At 40.4% G+C, this 19,164-nt stretch overlaps 1 protein-coding gene across 8 annotated transcripts in view; it reads right to left on the reverse strand.

Moving 5' to 3' along the window:
- The window catches only part of git2a (G protein-coupled receptor kinase interacting ArfGAP 2a), a 145,808-nt gene that overhangs the window by 72,669 nt on the left and 53,975 nt on the right, over positions 1-19,164 (reverse strand). For all 8 annotated transcript variants that reach the window (XM_068054770.1, XM_068054771.1, XM_068054775.1 and 5 more), the window contains exons 2-6: positions 11,886-12,019; positions 10,081-10,193; positions 7,684-7,789; positions 1,147-1,233; positions 103-233 (exon numbers count right to left, since the gene is read on the reverse strand). In XM_068054770.1, the coding sequence (XP_067910871.1) occupies positions 103-233; positions 1,147-1,233; positions 7,684-7,789; positions 10,081-10,193; positions 11,886-12,019 (571 nt within the window). The remainder of the gene's footprint in view (positions 1-102; positions 234-1,146; positions 1,234-7,683; positions 7,790-10,080; positions 10,194-11,885; positions 12,020-19,164) is intronic.

Genomic DNA, 19,164 nt, shown 5'->3' on the forward strand with positions numbered 1-19,164 from the left:
TTTGACATTTCAGTAAATAAGCCATTGTTGCATTAACATTTATATTTTTCTCAGTAGTAAAGGTATAGAGAGGTACCTCTATGGCCTTTTTCATTATCTAACCTTGCATTGTCGCTTGGAGTCTTGCCATTGGCATCAGGGGCACCGGGATCAGCACCGTACACTGCCAAAAGCTCAGCCTGTAGAATTTGTCCTCCTTTGCTTGCTACATGAAGAGGAGTATTTCCTTTTTCCTACAATGTAAAAGGAATTAAAAACACAGGCACTGAAGCAGTTTCAATTTTACATTAAGTAACTGACTATTTGCAACAAAAAGTACAGCATCATAGGAGAGACAAACTTGTACACAATACAGGCTGTGGGTGAGACTAGAAAAGCCACATTTATTGTGCATCCAGACTTATCTTGAGAGTAAAATAGGCTTTCTTCTAGTAATTGTTTTTGCAATAGGGTGGCTTGTTAGGCCATTTCAGAGGATATGAAGAGTCAACCATTCAATGTGGGACTAGAATCACATAGTTCAAAACAGGGATAGTGGGCAGCTATTTTTCTTCCTTAAAAGACATTAGTCAACAAGTTGGACTTTTAAATGGCAATCTGGCAGTTTTCAGCCATTTTCCTGCCAGACCGCAAATTCACACAATTATTGAATTTCATAATTTTAATGGTGGAATTTGAATTCACAACTTCTTGGTTGTTAGTATATGCTAACACATGGCAGTTGACAAGAACACAATAGGTTATTTTTGGTTTTAAAAGAAAGGCATTAGCTTCTGTTTCACTTGCCAAGCCAACAGTGGGGACCAATGACCTATTCCAAAACCTCAGGTTATTTGAGCTATTGGGTGCATGGAAAAGGTCATGGACACCCATTAGACCATGGCCATTAAGAGTTAGGCATTGAGAAAATATAGTCTTTTGTATATACTTACTTTTTTAACAAAATATCTCTAGTTTGCAAAAGGACAGTATGAACAAAAAATGACTTTAAAACATTTTGCATGGTCATTTATTAGATTACTTTTCCCAGTATTTTGTTCACAGTTTGGTGAGTATTCAACCTACATTAGATATACAGAGAAGCAGAGGCAACATAAAAAGTACAGCGGAAACTCTGTACCAAAAACATTTAACTTGAAGACTTACAGGGTGGAAGAAATTTGCTTGGGCCCCTAACGACAGCAGTCGCAAGCAGGTCTCCAAGTTCCCCGTCCGCACACTGGAGTGCAATTGCTGAAATAACAGAAGACAAAAGACACTCGAGCACCAGGCAACATAGCTTGGAGCGCATGAACCACTTAATCTTTCATAGAGCCATACATGAAAAGGAAACAAAGAAAAATGCATTAAAGAGCTAATTATTTGTTTGGTTACTTCTGTAATTCAATCCCTGGAACTAAAAGACTGACATTGGTCCACTTTATGATAAGCTGCCTATTTAATGTAATTAAAAGGTACTTTAAGTTACATAACCATTTTGCAGAAGACCATCTTAGATTCCCAGTTGCACATTTTTATTTATTTATTTTTATTTAGAGATACAGCAGTGAAACAGGCCCTTCGGCCCACTGAGTCTGTGCCGACCAACAACCCCCCATTTACACTAACTCTACAGTAATCCCATATTCCCTACCACCTACCTATTTATTTTATTCTAGAATATTTTTTAATCCATTCCAGCTAGCTGCCAAAGTTTACGGAACCTCCTCATTACAGAGGAGCTTGTCAAGAGAAGCAAGTCTTTTTTTTAAATGATTCTTTAATACTTGCACAAGTTTGGACATATATTGGTAGCAATGCTGACAAACAGATGACAGTTTTCTGTAACGCCCTATGAAACCTTACACATGAAACTGGTCCAATGTCTGCACTAATACTTTTTTTTTTAAATTCCTTTTATATTGTAGGAGAAAGGAAACATACATCTCAGTTATTTAAGACATTACTGGCACATAATGGCTGCTGCATTTTCCTCCATTACAACAATTACTGCACTTCAACAAGATGTTCTTCAACAAGAACCCCAAGATGTTTTATCAATACATTAAGAGTAAGAGGATAACTAAGCAGTAGGGCCCATAAAAGACCAAAAAGGTAAGCTATGTGTAGAGGCAGAAAATGTTGGCACGGTTCTTCATGAATACTTTGCGTCTGTCTTCACAAAAGAGGGGAACAATGCAGATATTGTAGTTAGGGAGGAGGAGTGTGGAGTATTGGATGTGATAAACATAGGGAGAGAAGTAGTATTAATGGGACTAGCATCCTTGAAAGTTGATAAATCACCAGACCCAGGTGAAATGGCTGTTAAAAGAAGAGAGGAAATAGCAGAATGTCTGAACATCATTTTCCAGTCCTCACTGGATACAGGTGTGGTGCCGGAGGATTGGAGAACTAACGTTGTACCTCTGTTTAAAAAGGGAGCGAAGGATAGACCGAATAATTACAGGCCTGTCAGACTAACCTCAGTAGTGGGCAAATTATTGGAATTTATTCTGAGAGACAGGTAAACTGTCACATAGAAAGGCACAGGTTAATCAAAGATAATCACCATGGATTTAGGGGATGATCTTGTTTGACCAACTTGATCGAATTTTTTGAAGTAGTAACAAGGAAGATAGATGAGGGTAGAGCAGTTGATGTGGTCTACATGGATCTTAGCAAGGCTTTTGACAAGGTCCCACATGGCAGACTGATTAAAAAAACCAGGGAAATGCAGCAAGGTGGATATAAAATTGGCTCAGTGGCAGGAAATAAAGGGTAATTGTTGACGGCTGTTTTAGCGACTGGAGGGCTGTTTCCATTCTGCCGGGCTCAGTACTGGGTCCCCTGCTTTTTGTGGTGAACGATTTGGACGTAAATGTAGGGGACACGATCAAGGATCTGCAAACGACACAAATATTGGCCCTGTGGTAGATAGCAAGGAAGATAGCTATTGGCTGCAGGAAGATATTGATAGTCTGGTCAAATGGGCAGATAAGTGGCAAATGGAATTCAACCTGGAGAAGTGTGAGGTGATGCATTTGGGGAGGTCAAACAAGGCAAAGGAATACACAATAAATGGGAAAATACTGAGAAGTGTAGAGGAAGTGAGGGACCTTGGAGTAAATGTCCGCAGATCCCTGAAGGCAGCAGGACAGGTCGCTAAGATGGTTAAGAAGGCATATGGAATCCTTTCCTTCATTAGCTGAGGTACAGAATATAAGAGCAGGGAGGTTATGCTGGAACTATATAACTCACTGGTTAGGCCACAACTTGAGTACTGTGTGCAGTTCTGGTCATCTCATTACAGAAAGGATGTAATTGCACTAGAAAAGGCATAAAGGAGATTTACGAGGATGTTGCCAGGACTGAGAAAATGCAGCTACGATGATAGATTGGATAGGCTGGGGTTATTCTCCTTGGAACAGAGAAGGCTGAGGGGAGATTTGATTGAGATGTACAAAATTGTGAGGGGCCTGGATAGAGTGGAGGGGAAGGGTCTATTCACCTTAGCAGAGAGGTCAGTGGTGAGGGGGCATAGATTTAAAGTGATTGGTAGAAAAATTAGAGGGGAGATGAGGAAAAACTTTTGCACCCAGAGGGTGGTGGGGGTCTGGAACTCACTGCCTGAAAGGGTAGTTGAAGCAGAAATCCTCAACTCATTCAAAAGATATGCACCTCAAGTGCCGTAATCTGCACGGCTATGGACCAAATGCTCAAAGCGGGGATTAGAATAGGTGGATCATTTTTCGGCTGGCAGAGATACGATGGGCCAAGTGGCCTCTTTCTGTACCTTAAACCTTCTATGATTTCTGTGATTTCTATTATTACAATACTGCATTCTAGTTTCAGAAACTTGAACAGTGCACAAGGAGACTCTATTAACTGAACAAATTACACAAAATTAGAGCTCAGATATTTCCTTTCACCCCTTCATTCTATTACTGGCATATTTTAACTAAATAGAAAAGTTAAACACATATTCAGCTTCCCCAATAGCTCAGGTGGGAAGGTAATGCATAACTAAGCCATACAGAGCAGGAATGGCTCAGCCTTGATTCTTTATCTATGCTGAGTTGATTTATTTCAACAAAGGCAGCAATTAAGGATGCTTCAAATATCCTCGGTCCCCTGAAGTAGAGGAAGAACGAACATGCTTTTTTAAAAAAGTAAAAAACATTAACCAGTTTCCACTCTTGACAACTGTCCTCTGTTGCAAACAGTATGCGTGCGCATAGATATCTGGTTAAGATAGGAACAGCCTCTGCTGCAATTTCCTCAGTAATCAATTATGCTGATGACATTCCGTATTTAAGCTTGCACATGAAAATGAATACTTGGGCAAGGTACAAGAGTGCATAGCACTGACAGAACCATATCCTAGCATGAGACGGTATGTTAAGAGGAGAAAATTAGGAGCGGAGAAGTTTGCTTCTTTAAATTCACTTGTTGTGGTATGGTGACCCAGCATGCTGAAGCTCAAAAATACCATTCTGGAGAAGGTTTGAAGAATTTTGACCATAAAACTTTGGAGTAACGCACTAAACAGAGAAAAAGGTACTTCCACATCATATAGAGTGGGATAGGAACCCAATCACCTTAGCTGCTTTCAAACACCTTCTTGCAGCTGGTTACTGAGCACCATTGCCAGAGATCTGACAGGTTTCCAGAATTGTCACAACTAAAGAAAGTGCAGGGCACACAGACAAAGTTATTTTACTCCCTATAATAAAAGCAGAATACTGCGGATGCTGGAAATCTGAAATAAAAACAGTAAGTAAAACTGGAAATACTCAGCAGGTCTGGCAGCATCTGTGAAGAGAGAAGCAGAGCTAACATTTCAGGTCAGTCATTTTACTCCCTTTTTGGCTCGGACATAACCCCACTCCTTGCCCTCCAAGCACATTATTCTTGGATCAAGGTTGGTGAGCAAGCAATCCAAATGCAACCCTTATCCAATGCAACTGGTAATAGTGATATTGGAGTTTCCTCTCTTTCTGTGAAGTTGTATCAATTTGGAGCACTGGCTCTAAATATGTACATGGGAATTCAGTCCTCAGCATGTTTCTCTTCCCCAACCCCAGTCGGGGGTGGGGAGGGTGAGGAGTGGAGTGGGAATTATTGTGCCATTTTGGTACAAATTTGCCTTTGTAATAGAGTCACTCCAAATCCATGCATTTACAAATGAGAAAGAAAATCTAATTTACATATCCCACAAGACAGACAAAACCAGGATCTTCAAAGAGATAAATGATTTCTTTCTAGTTCACTCAGTGGGTGTTATGGCTTTGTGTCAAAAATTCACATTTCAATAGGAACTCCAATCTCATAACATCTGCCTTACTTGCTCGTCAGGACAGGTATACATGTCGGCACATTTGTTGATTTGATATATTCCCAACAGCAGCAGCTAGTTAAACTTTAATGAGCACATTTAAAATCTGCCAAAGAAGAGCAACAAAAATAATGCAACTTCACACTCACCTAGCCAAACTGTTCCAGTACAGCTACAACACTGGCATCTGCCCAGTAATGTGGAAAATTGCCCAGGCATGTCCTGTTCACAAAAAGCAGGAAAAGTCCAACCCGACCAATTACCACCCCATCAGTCTACTCTCAATCATCAGTAAAGTGATGGAAGGTGTAATCAGCAGTGCTATCAAGCGGCACTTGCTTAGCAATAACCTGCTTGGTGACGCTTAGTTTGGGTTCCACCAGAGCCACTCAGCTCCTGACCTCATTCTCGCCTTGGTTCAAACATGGACAAAAGAGTTGAACTCAAGAGGTGAGGTGACAGTGACTGCCCTTGACACCAAGGTAGCATTTGACAGAGTATGGCATCAAGGAGCCCTAGCAAAACTGAAGTCAATGGGAATCAGGGGGAAAATTCTCCGCTGGTAGAGTCATACCTAGCACAAAGGATGATGATTGTGGTTGTTGGAGGTCAATCATCTCAGCTGCAGGAGTTCCTCAGGGTTGTATCCTAGGCCCAACCATCTTCAGCTGCTTCATCAATGACCTTCCTTCAATCATAAGGTCAAAAGTGGAGATGTTCGCTGATGATTACACAATGTTCAGTACCATTCGTGACTCCTCAGATACTGAAACAGTCCGTTTGCAGCAAGACCTGCACAATATCCAGGCTTGGGCTGATAAGTGACAAGTAACATTCGCCACACAAGTGCCAGGCAATGACCATCTCCAACAAGAGAGAATCTAACCATCTCCCCTTGACATTCAATGGCATTACCATCACTGAATCCCCCACTATGAACATCCTGGGGGCTTACCATTGACCAGAAACTGAACTGGAGTAGCCATATAACTACCATGGCTACAAGAGGTCAGAGGCTAGGAATCCTGTGGCACGTAACTCACTTCCTGACTCACCAAAGCCTGTCCACCATCTACAAGTCACAAGTCAGGTGTGTGATGGAATACTCTCCACTTAGCTGGATGAATGCAGCTCCAACACTCAAAAAGCTCAACACCATCCAGGACAAAGCAGCCCACTTGATTGGAACCCCATCCACAAACATTCACTCCCTCTACCACCGATGCACAGTGGCAGCAGTGGCTACCATCTACAAGATGCACTGCAGCAACGCACCAAGGCTCCTTAGATAGCACCTTCTAAACCAGCAACCTCTACCACCTAGAAGGTCAAGGGCAGCAAATGCATGGGAACACCACCACCTGCAAGTTCCCCTCCAAGCCACACAACATCCTGACTTGGTATATCGCCGTTCCTTCACTGTCGCTGGGTCAAAATCCTGGAACTCCCTTCCTAACAGCACTGTGGGTGTACCTACCCTACATGGACTGCAGCGGTTCAAGACAGCTCAGCACCACCTCAAGGGCAATAAATGCTGGCCTAGCCAGCGATGCCCACATCCCATGAATGAATTAAAAAAATAGTATTTGTACAGCAGCTCCTTCACCTCATCTTAAAAAATTTGTGTACTAATCCCTGTTACACTTAATGGGGAAAATCCTGGGGGTCACACTTTTGGTTCAAATTCTCTCCCCAATCTCCTTGTAAAATATCAAATTTACTGTCTCACGGAGACACACATCATAAGTTATTGCGTGGGTTGTCCATGTCTCAAAGCAACTGCATTCAATGCAACAAAAATTGGCTCTTCAGATCAGCCTAGGAACGGAACTGTAACTACCCATCCCCAGAAAGAAAACACCATCAGGCAACACTGCTGCACATTCATCTGGGTCAAGGGATTCCCTGGGATGTGCAGTTCCTAGACTATGCAAAGTGCTGGTTCTGCATTGGCACTACAGGACAATCCTTGCCTGTAATTGAAGTCACCAAAGCAGTCAGGAGGCACAATCAGTAAATTAACTGATAATTTAAGAGGCAGCATATTATTTATCACTCTCTAGATATCAGACCAGTGAAGGAGGAGGGGACACTTAAAACAGAGCTATTGTTTCTAAATTACAAAGTCAGCGAAAAGTAGCACAATTCCCTTTCACCAAACAGAATGGAAACGTGCATTCACAGTAACTAGACTGTTTGCTTAATACAAGATGTTCTCTGACTATAATAGCAACAGTAAACATTTCTATTGTAATGCACCTCTACAGAATAACTTTAAACTCAGCCATATACTCTGGAGGAGCTCAGACAACTTTTGCAACCTTTCTTCCAAGAGAATGTTCCAAGGTTTTCATTCAGCTAATGCTTACTTTGCTTAGGTCTTTGGCTGCAACACTGTCATCCTCACGACACGGCAAGCGATGGACGAATGCCAACATCGAATATTTGGCTCTGATAAATTCTGCTTTATTAGGGCTGAATGGTGAAAAAAAAAGAGTAACCAATTTGTTTGACAAGACAAGCATGTTTTAAAAACTCTACAGTGTACGTATACATTTGGAACACCAAATATAATAGTTGATTTGCGGGGGGAAAACTGCCTTATCAGAAATTTGTGCTAATCAGTGAGGGACGTCAGCAAAGGGAAATGAAATACTTTCCTATTTCATATACCAGAAGATACATATACAGAAAAGTTTGATGTTAAAATAATCCTCTTTCTACTTTGCCTTAGTTATCACTACTCAGTCCCTGCAATGTGCCCCAGATGCAACTTCTGAACAGAACAAATGACTGTACCAGTGTGACAGTTTCCTCTAGCCCCACACCAGCCATTGCGTGCCAATGGAATCAGTATAACATTCACAAGTGCTGAATTGGCAGCAATTTTTGCTGTCGCTAATGTCTTCCCAAAACTGGATTGAGACTGTCCAAACTAACTCTCGCTGAAGCATAGCTTTGTGGGTGCAGACAACGTTCTAATACCTCACTCAAATGATTACTCCATGTGTAAACCTGGTCAATAAGTGTGCTAATCAATCGTGATGGGCAACATAGGTGACACCCCCGCACCCCCCATCTATTTTAGACTCAAAGTATACAAAAGCCTGTTGTGCGGGATACCAGGTGGTGAGTGGCACCTGTGGTACTATCCCAGTAAGAATCAACACTTCCATATTTAAACAAATGGCTTGGCCACAGCTGGTGTGTGTGTCCAATTCTGGGTACCACACTATGGGAGGAATGTAAAGGCTTTGGAGAGGATGCAGAGGATACTTATTAGAATGCTTAAAGGGATGAGGGATCACAGGTGGCGAGACTGGAGGAGCTGCAGCTATTCTCCTTGGAGCAGAGACAGCTGAGAGGAGATCTGATGGAGGACATTAGATAGAGCAAATGAAGAGAAACTGTTTCCAGTGGCTGAAGGGTCGTGAACCGAAGGGCACAGATTTAAGATGTTGGCAAAAGAACCAAAGGTGACACAAGGAGAAACTTTTTTTTAAAATGCAACAAGTGGCTAGTATCTGGTATGCACTATCTGATGGGTAGTGGAAATAGATACAATAGCAGCTTACAGAAGGAGATCGGATAAATACTCGGAGTAAAAATTGCAGGGATATGGGGAAAAAGCAGAGAAGTGAGACTGACTGGACTAATTTTGTAAGAGCTGGCGCAGACTCAATGGGCTGAATGGCCTCCTTCTGTGCTGCACCATTCACTGATTCCATAAAACGCATTTCGCTGTGTTCGCACAAGCATTTTTGAACATTTCAACAATATGACAAGATGTTATGTAAATACAAGTATTTTGCAAACTGTAAGACTGGGCTGGAATTGATGCCAGCTCCCATAGCTGAAAGACCAGTATTTAACCTGTAACATCACCAATTTTCTCTGATTTTTCTTTTAAGGAAGTTGGGAAAGTGACTAAGAACTATGTAACATTCTGCAAACATTCCGATCCGGAATACAGGATTGCTCACTGAAATACTGTTGCACTACTAGATTTCTGCAACCAGATATTTTGAAAAGCAAGTTTTGAACGGTTAACAGCTCATTCCTCTAAATGACTAATTTTTTTGCAAGTTTTGTTTTCATAAGGCTGTTTTTGGCTCCAGAAACATCCTCCAAATTCCCAGGGAAGGCTAAGGCTGAGGGAGACATACAAGGTATGCATCTCTCAGGTAATGGAATGGTTAACCCCTGCAAATTCTTCATATTCAGACAACAAAAAAGTTAATTTAATCATTTCACAGCTCAATTTAATATTTATTACACCAGAGCAATTAGGGATGGGCAATAAATGCTGGCCTAACCAGCAATAACCACATCCCATGAACGAATAAAAAAAATTATCAAATGGAGATAGAATGAGTCTCAACTTATCTCAAAGAAAAACATTTTTTAGTCGAGTTTCAACCAGAAGGTTTCCTCTATTGCAATACTAACTGGCACCAGGAAGAGACTGTAAGAACTATGGGACATGTTGGGACATGGAAATGTTAGCATCAAAATGGAATAAGACTTATAACTTGGGGTGGTTGAAGACAAGCTTTCTGCTCAATCTGACCACTATCAGGCATGAGAAAACTGATAAATAAATAAACTAGAAACATTTTTCATTCTTTGGCTGAGGTTACAGGACTCAAAGTTAAGACTGCAGAACCACACGCCAACAAGAGTCATGACAAAAAAATAAATGTATGTGTAGTAATTTGTTTGAGGCAAGTTGTAAAAGTGCACGAAACAGGATCAGATATACTCACTGTACTTTGTCTTGAGGACTGGCCTTGCGCTTTCCACTCATTACTGATGTAGGATCCAGCAATGAATGCTCCCAGATTGAATTGGCACCATTGCTAACAAGGGTTTGCACCATCTGAAATTAAAATTGTTTTTATAAATGCTGGACTGGAATACAATATTCACATTATTAATATTTTTATAAATGATGTGGCTTCTGCCATGGGTATCTTATTCTCTTCTGGAGACTCAAAACTTTACTCAGTTAGATTCTTTGAAGAAAACAGTGGATAAGTAGGACCTAAAATACCTCAAGCTGTGTTGAAGTGTTGGGATAGGGAATATCTACAAGTAGACATAGAAATCAGTGTCTTTAGTAGAAGAACCATTGTACATTACGACAAGCAATCTTGATCAAGAACCACAACAATTGCATTGGAAGTGATCTGCTAGATTAAGGCCTCATGGATTTTTAATCAGGCATGATTAAAGTGATCCAGCAGATCAGTGACCTCAGAAATCTCACATGATTGCTGAAAAGTGTTCACACATAGGATAAAAATGTTACTACCAGTCATCCTCAGATGGAGCATGAATTGAAAAAGGCATGTTTGTCAGTGAGGAATGTCCATTTTTAGTACTCCATAAAGTGTCAATTGGTCCTAACACACTAAAGGTTAGGAAATCAGCAGTAAAACAAAACATTTACTGTACTCTCTAATTAGGATCTATTTTTTCATGAAGAAGATTCCTTCTCTTAAGTTCATTTGTCCTATCCACTTTCCTGTCTTGCTGTTCTCTTTGGACGACAGAGATGCATACTGTGATGCCACAGGAACCACAAATAAAGTTTACAGCATGTTCCCATTAATTTTCATACATCTGAAGTTTCTGGTGAAGGATTATCCACCAATGAGGCAACAGCACTAAAAACTGCCTTATCGCAGTGGTCAGGCCTACAAGATTCAACAGGTCATAAATGGGAATATAAACTCAAATAGAACTGAGCAGTCTGGGATTGCCAGTCCATTGAAGCCACATGATCCTAGGACAGTAAGTCCAATCCCTACCATATGTTATCTTACTCCTCCCCTCCACCCCAGATGAACAATCTATTTGCCAACCCCTGCTATTAGTGCTGCTTTCAGCCACTAGGAGTTTGATCTCAAGTAACTCGCCCTCCAATTTCCCATCCTTGTTGGGAAATGGCTGCTCTCCCACAAAAGATAGCGAGATCAGGTATTGAACAAATAGATAATTATGACCATAGAGTCACATCTTACCATTATTTAAGTGGCTAGAGCTCCTATGCACAGAGAGAAATTTCCCAGAACTGGCTAAGGGTTCTTTTTCCCCACCAATTGCACCTCTCAGGAGATTACATGGCTGCTAATGGATGGACAGCATTGAGGGTCATGATGCTTAGTTGCAACATGACTGTATGGGACAGCCTTGTTGAACTGACAGGTCTTTTTCTGTCCATCAGTTTTGTATGCTCGTATATTCCTCAATCTTGTCTTTCATAATTTACTTTGCCGCTTCCTTGGTGCATCTGGTCCTTTTGAAACCAATTGGATCTTTTAGCTATCCAACTTTTGAGAGGCGCAATTTAAAAAAAAAAAACCTCTAATCTAATTCTGGGAAATTCCTCTCTCTGACCATCAAAAGCGATCACAAGGAGTTCCAGGAGACCATATCACCTAACATTCCAACTACATTTTGTACAGTGATATCAGACATCCAGGAACTCGTCCAGCTCCCCTTTGAACCCTCGCAGCAAATCTGCACTCATTAAGAGGATGTGATTACAAAATAAAGTATTCCTTACCTGGAGCAGCGTGGGAGGCCACGGTGTATGCGTCAGGTGTCGTACCTGAGAGATATGCCGGCCAAGACTGCGGTGTACACTGCAGCAGTCATCACAGATCAGAACACCCCTGTTTATTGATGCCCAGCGAGGATCTGAAACAGAAAAAAACTATATATTTATTAAATGTTCTGTCCATGCTTTGAAACAACGAAAAGCTCCAATTTCAACATAAACAAGCAAGGTTTTTGTGTCTACCAAAACTACTGGTATTACAGATTTGAAGTTCTAATTCTGACAGACTACGCATAGCTTGAAAGCAACAGAAAAACAAATGTAAATTTTATCAGAAATATATTATTGCTCATAACAGAAGTAATTTAATATGCACAGGAAAAAGATTACACATCTAATATCTTGTAAAATTCCAATTCATTAAAGCTTTATCATGTTAATTTTTTTTTGGAACGAGGTGACAGGAGGGCAGTCATATAATTATCCTCCTATACCTCAATCATAAAATAGCAGATTCTTAAGTTTACTGTTTAGCCATCATATTCTTTAGAGGGACCACTACATGATTTCATTGCAATAGTGAGCTGCCAAAATGGTTCCCCATGGTTGGACATAGAAAAAGGAGCTTTAAGCTGCATGTTGTACTTGAACAGGTAGTATCGTTGGAAAAAAGTCTTAATCCAGTCCCTAGAGGACACAATTCCACAGCACAAATTGGCCCAAATTTAGCAGTCTTGACTCATTAAGCACACAAAAACAGAACATAAGCAATCATCGAAGAACAAGAATTAAATCAAGTTCTGCTTTTGAACTTAGTTGATAAAATATATTCTCTTACAGATGTGATGAAACTTGATTAGTGGTGTTCTGGGGAAAGGGCTCAATTTTCCATTTGTTCGTCACTTGCATTTTTTTTTTAAAAATCACAAATTATTTGGCAACATTGCTTCTCCATTGCAAGTAAAATTTTAATCGTCCACAGAATCAATTTTGGTATTATCTTATTAATACAATAGAGGGAGCAGGGTAATCTATCTAAAACTAAGATTTTTTTACCAAATTGCATGTATTTTCCTGTTATCTACAACATTGCTGATCTCACCTTTGTCTCCACAACACTTGAGTCATTACAAGAATTTTTACAGTATAGCACCTGATAGAAAGCATACATGGCACACCACTGGTAACAAGGGCGAGGTACAAACAGACACAGGTGATAATGTGATCCGGACGTGAGCATCACTGCACATGGTCAAGCCAAAGTTAGTGATGAATGACATAATATAATCTTGAAAACAAACCCACAATTCCAAAAGAGGAAAAAGCAAACAGAATCTATTTGAGTCTAAACCACCATGCCAACTTTAGCTTTTCATTTTTAAAAACCTGCAAATTTTGGCACTGCTGAATAATGAGGCATGTACAAATAAAAACCAAGTGCTGTGAATATGTCCCACTTTTTCTGGACATGCTAACCAAATTAGGAAGTGGGTGGGGAGAAGGGTGCCTCAGATCTTAAATTGCAAGCAACCTATCCTGGATTTTACACTGAGTTCTCAATTTATGACAATGATCAAAACAACTGGATATTTTGCAGTTGGAGGTTAAAGGTGAACGTTTGCTTTTGTCTTTTTTCTTTTGCAACAAAAGTACTTAGCTCCCTCACCTCTCCCTGCCCAATTTATTACAAATTTGAACATGGCAGTAAAAGTTACCAGAATTGGCATAATCAGCCTTTTGCTGTGGACTGAAACAAGAGACAGGAACACAATTTTTAAAAAATCATTCCTACTCCAGACATTTTCTGCCACTCCGATTAAAAATGTTGACATAAAAAGTGTGAGCAAAAATTATGACAAGAGGTTGAACAGGAAGTGCATGTATACACAGATTTAACCAAAAATATTTAAATTTGTGCTACAAACCAAAATCACTAGTTACCCAAACAGTGAGAGCTCACTATATCAATTATTCTGTTTAATGTCAGGTTAGGTGGGGTACAGGGGAAGAGAGGAAATGTAAACAATTTAATTAACAATGTTGCTCACTATAATCACTGCACAGAAAGTTGGAGAATGCAAAGAGTTAGTGAAAATATTATAACATTTTTGATTTTATGCAGATTTGTCATTTTAAATTGTCCCCTGGTTCTTTAATTTACCCGAGCTTTATGCTTCTGCTGCTAAGAGGACAGGTGAGGGTGGCCTGTTCCCAAATTTCTGTCAATACACCCTTTATTTGCTAGCTAAGTGATGTGGATTCCTGCCCAGGCTTTTGCCTCCTTTCCAGTTTTCTACCCACTCATGGAATTGAAGACAAATTGTTGACCTGGTTAGGAAACTGGGTGAGCATCAAGAGACAGATTAAAGATAGTCGGCAGGTACTCTAATTGGCAGGTGACTAGTGGTGCTCCAAATAGATTTATGTTGGGGTGTCAACTATTCATCGTGTTTATTCATGACTTAGACAATGGACTGGAGAGCCACATACCCAAATTTGCTGACGACACAAAGCTAGACGCCAGTGTAAGCAGTACAGATGAAAGCATAAAATCACAAAGATATTAATAGATTAAGTGAATGGACAAAACTGTGGCAAATGGATTTCGATGTAGCCAAGTGAGAGATTATCCACTTTGGACCTAAAAAAGGATACAACAGAGTACTTTCTAAATGGTGAAAATCTATAAACAGTGGAGGCCCCAAGAGACTTGGGGGCCAGGTTCACAGATCATTAAAATGTCATGAATAGCTGCAGATAGTAATCAGAAAGGTTAATGTAATACTGGGCTTTATAACTAGAGAATTAGAATACAAGCCCTAATTAGACCACATCTGGAGTACAGTGTTCAGCTCTGGGCAGCACACCTTAGGAAACATTTCTTGGCCTTCAAAGGAAGGCAATGTAGATTTACCAGAATTATATCTGGACTTCAAGGGTTAAATTGCGAAGACAGATTACATAAACTCGGGTCATATTCCCTGGAATTTAGAAGATTAAGAGGTGATTTGATTGAAGTTAAGGTATTAAGAGGAACAGATAGGGTAAACTATTTCTATGGTTGGGGAGTCTAGGACTCAGGGACATAACCTCAAATTTAGAGTCAGACCTTTCAGGAGTGGTTAGGAAACATTTCTACATGTAGAGGGTGGAAGAAGCTTGCAACTCTTCCACAAATGGCAGTTGATAAGTCAATTGTGAATTTTAAATTTGAGCTCAATAGATTTTCAAAGATATAAGGAGATATGGGGCAAAGGTGAGCATATGGAGTTAGGTCAAAAAACAGCCTTGACCTCTGAGTGGCGGACAAGTTTGAAGTGCTAAACGGCCTATTTCTGTTCCATCGTTCCTTTCCATCTGGGAGGCACTGCAGGAAAGCCATACTTGAGGAACTGAGTGGACTGGCATCTGAATTAAACTATTAGACCTTTTATGGCACTCTAAAGGTGCCATCACACCACTGCTCCTCCATATATGTGTAACATCCTCCAGCCCTAAAACACGCTGAGATCTGTGCACTCCACCAATTCAAGTCTATTGTACATCCCCAATTTTAACCACTCCACCATTGGTGGCCATCCTTTCAGTTGCCTAGGCCCCAAGCTCTGGAATTCAATCTCCAAACCTCTCTCTTCTTCTTTAAGTGAGTCCTTATAACTTACTTTTTTGTCCAACCAGTCCTAATTTCTATATATTTGCCAGTTCTTAAGAAGGGTCACTGACCTGAAACGTTATACTGCTTCTCTCTCCACAGATGCTGCCAGACCCGCTGAGTATTTCCAGCATTTCTTGTTTTTATTTGTAATTTCTATATTGCTTGGTGTCAAATTTTGTTTGATATTACTCCTGTAAAGCACCTTGATATGTTTTACTACAGTAAAGGTGTTACATAAATGCAAGCTATCGCCCAAGATTATTCTTCTCAATAAAGGTGCAAAACAAAAAAAAAGACGATTTCCTGGTGTCCATTTCTACTCTTATCAGTCCGCAATGAGGAGTCGGTTAAACAAAAAAGGGAAAATAAGAACTACTGCATCCAGGGGAACCATTTCTTTATATTATATAATAAAAACATTTACTGTTAATTGAACTGAAAAATACAAGGCTCAGTTGTATTTAGGCTAAAGCTTATTTGAATATAATGACATCTTAGGTAGCTGAACTCTAGAATCCAAGCGGCACAGTGGCGCAGTGGTTAGCACCGCAGCCTCACAGCTCCAGCGAACAGGTTCAATTCTGGGTACTGCCTGTGTGGAGTTTGCAAATTCTCCCTGTGTCTGCGTGGGTTTCCTCCGGGTGCTCTGGTTTCCTCCCACATGCCAAAGACTTGCAGGTTGATAGGTAAATTAGCCGTTATAAATTGCCCCTAGTACAGGTAGGTGGTAGGGGAATATAGGGACAGGTGAGGATGTGGTAGGAATATGGGATTAGTGTAGGATTAGTATAAATGGGCAGTTAATGGTCGGCACAGACTCGGTGGGCTGAAGGGCCTGTTTCAGTGCTGTATCTCTAAATCAAATCTAAATCTAAATCAAATCCAGATATCTAAAGTTTTTGTGGTGTACCTATCAGCAGCTATCAGTTCCAGCTAGATGAGTCTTTATTTATACAGCCCAAATCCAAAGGCAATTCTCCTGCCCAAGACAGCAATCATCATATGCATGTTGACACACATGTGCAGCACATGCTTTATATTGCAGGAAAATTTAAATGCTTAGAAAACACTGGAGGGGCTGGTGCACTTTCTAAACATTTAAAACTCAGTTGAGTATGAAAGGCTCTCTGTAAGGGCCAAGAAATTCCTTGAGCATTTTGACACTGCACTAATATTATTCATGTGATATTAAACCCAAATAGCAGGAGACTGCTGCCTGCCAGCAAAGGGGTGGAAAAGTAACACATTACAACACTTCTCTCTCTAGCGTAATATAACTTTAGCATTGCAACAAGCTGCAGGATAAAAGTACTCCATATATAACTTTAAGTCTTCTATGCCTTTGGAAAGCTGGCAACATTAAACAATTAAAAAGGAAGCATAGTGATGAAATAAGTGACACCTAGTTACTCATCTTAAAAAGAAAAATGAAAATTTTTTCTAGATTTGTCCAGCCAGATCTACAACTAACCTAGATCACAAATTTTTACTCAAGAGGAATGGGAAAAGAGTAAAACAATCACCAACCCAACAAAAATCTAACTGATTATGTCTGGTCAGACAACTTCCCATTGCTGCCTTTCTACGCACTGATCAACCCCCACAACTTTCCTGTGTGCGCCAAGATTCACCCCTTCAATCCTCCAGACTGTAATTAGGTTCTCAAATCATTCGCAAATGTAAATGGTAGCAAAACTCTCATAGGTGCTTTTATACCCCATTTGCCATGAGGGGACCTAAATCAAATATATTTTGCAATCAGGTACACAATCACCCTAACTGGACAGAATTAGATTAAGGATGCTATCTATGTAATTAAAACAATTACCTATCACATGCTCGTCACATCTCAAAAGTGACGGACTTGAAAGTGTCACACAGGAACATGCAACAGACTTGTACCCAAATCATTCATAAAAAGCAACAAATCACAATTGAACAGATTACTTATCACTGAACAAATATCAAGGAAGTGTAAAAATTGAGGATCAGCCATCTGCAAACAGCTTTCAATAAAAAGCTAGCAAGTACAAGGGGAAACAAATGAAATTGTTCCAAATGTTTTAGTTTTAACTTTCTAAACATACTTTCAGTTGTAATATTGTTGTATCGGGACCTAAAGAACATAGTAAAGGAAGAAAAAAAGCTTGCATTTATATAGGACCCTCCACATCCTCAGGACATCCCAAAGTGTTTCTCAGTCAATTACTTTTGAAATGTAGTCACAAGTGATTTTAGTTGTTGCATAAAAGAATCTTTTCACAGTAAAGGTATGAACTCAGGGAAAAAAACAATAACTAATAATAGTGAGGGGTTTGCAATCATATCGTGCAATCATACCATGTGCCGTACAGAACCAACACTCCTGCACTCACCATTCTCACCCACAGCCTCAACTCACCTTTTCTCAACTCCACTCCAACCGTGCTTCAGCTCAGGCTCCACCTCCCATTCCTTTCTACTTTGTCTAACTTCACTATTCCCCAGTCTTGTGTTGCATTCCCAACCTGACTGCTCTGCTCCCCTCTCTGCCTCATTTGCAACCTGGGTCTCAGATTAACTATTAACAATAACGAGAGATTTAAAATAGTTTTTAGAATGCATTTTTTTTCTTCCCTTTCTCTAGTCATTCGACCCCATTCCTCAGCCCCAAGGCAAGAATATAGGCACGAGAACCTGTCCCAAAGGAGCTCTACAACTGGTGCGCAACACTGGAGTAAAAATGGCCCCATCAGTTCTCCCACTTATTTTCCTTCTATCAATCTGTAAACTGGCAGAGTTAAAGTATGCAAACTAAAAAGCTCAATGTTGGCTGTTTATCTCCAGAGATTCTGGCCTGTCTGTGCATGTGCATAAAATGTAGGACCACTCAAACTCCAGCCCACAAAAGACCTTGATTTGAAATGGTTGCACTAAGGTAAACAAGGGCAAGTGCACACATAGGCGATGGACTTCGGTTTCAATGCCACTCGCCTGTGATCCCAATTTATCTATGCATAATGGAATTCGTGTATTTTTAAAAATTCATTGAAGGGATGAGGGTGTCGCTGGCAAGGCCAGCACTTATTGCCCACAAGAAAGTGGCAGTGAGCACCTACTTGAATTGCTATAGGCCATATGGTGAAGGTATTCCCACGCTGCTGTTAGGTAGGGAGTTCCAGAATTTTGACGTAGCGACGATGAAGGAACATCAATATATTTCCAAGTCAGGATGATGTGTGACTTGGAGGGGACAGTGTTCCTATGCATCTTCTGCCCTTGTTCTTCTAGGTGGTAAAGACCACGAGTTTGGGAGGTGCTGTTGAAGAAGCCTTGGTGAGTTGCTGCAGTCTATCTTGCAGACGATACACACTGCATGGAGTGAATGTTTTAAGTGTGCATTATCTTATGTTCCAGTTTTCTGACAGTTTTACACAAGTGTAATTTGTTAACACTATGCCTCATAATAGGTCCCAAAACATTTCATATCTAGAAGCTAGATCTAAGCAGGGGTTGGAGGGAAATTAGGACGTGTCCAAAAAGTTGGGTTTCAAGGAGTCTTTTAAAGCATGGAAGAGTGATTTAGGGAGAGATTTCCAGAATGTGAGGGCAAGACAACTGAAGGTAAAGATAATGGGGGTTGGTGGAGCT

The sequence above is a fragment of the Heterodontus francisci genome, chromosome 23, assembly GCF_036365525.1.
Source record: "Heterodontus francisci isolate sHetFra1 chromosome 23, sHetFra1.hap1, whole genome shotgun sequence".
Classification (NCBI taxonomy): domain Eukaryota; kingdom Metazoa; phylum Chordata; class Chondrichthyes; order Heterodontiformes; family Heterodontidae; genus Heterodontus; species Heterodontus francisci.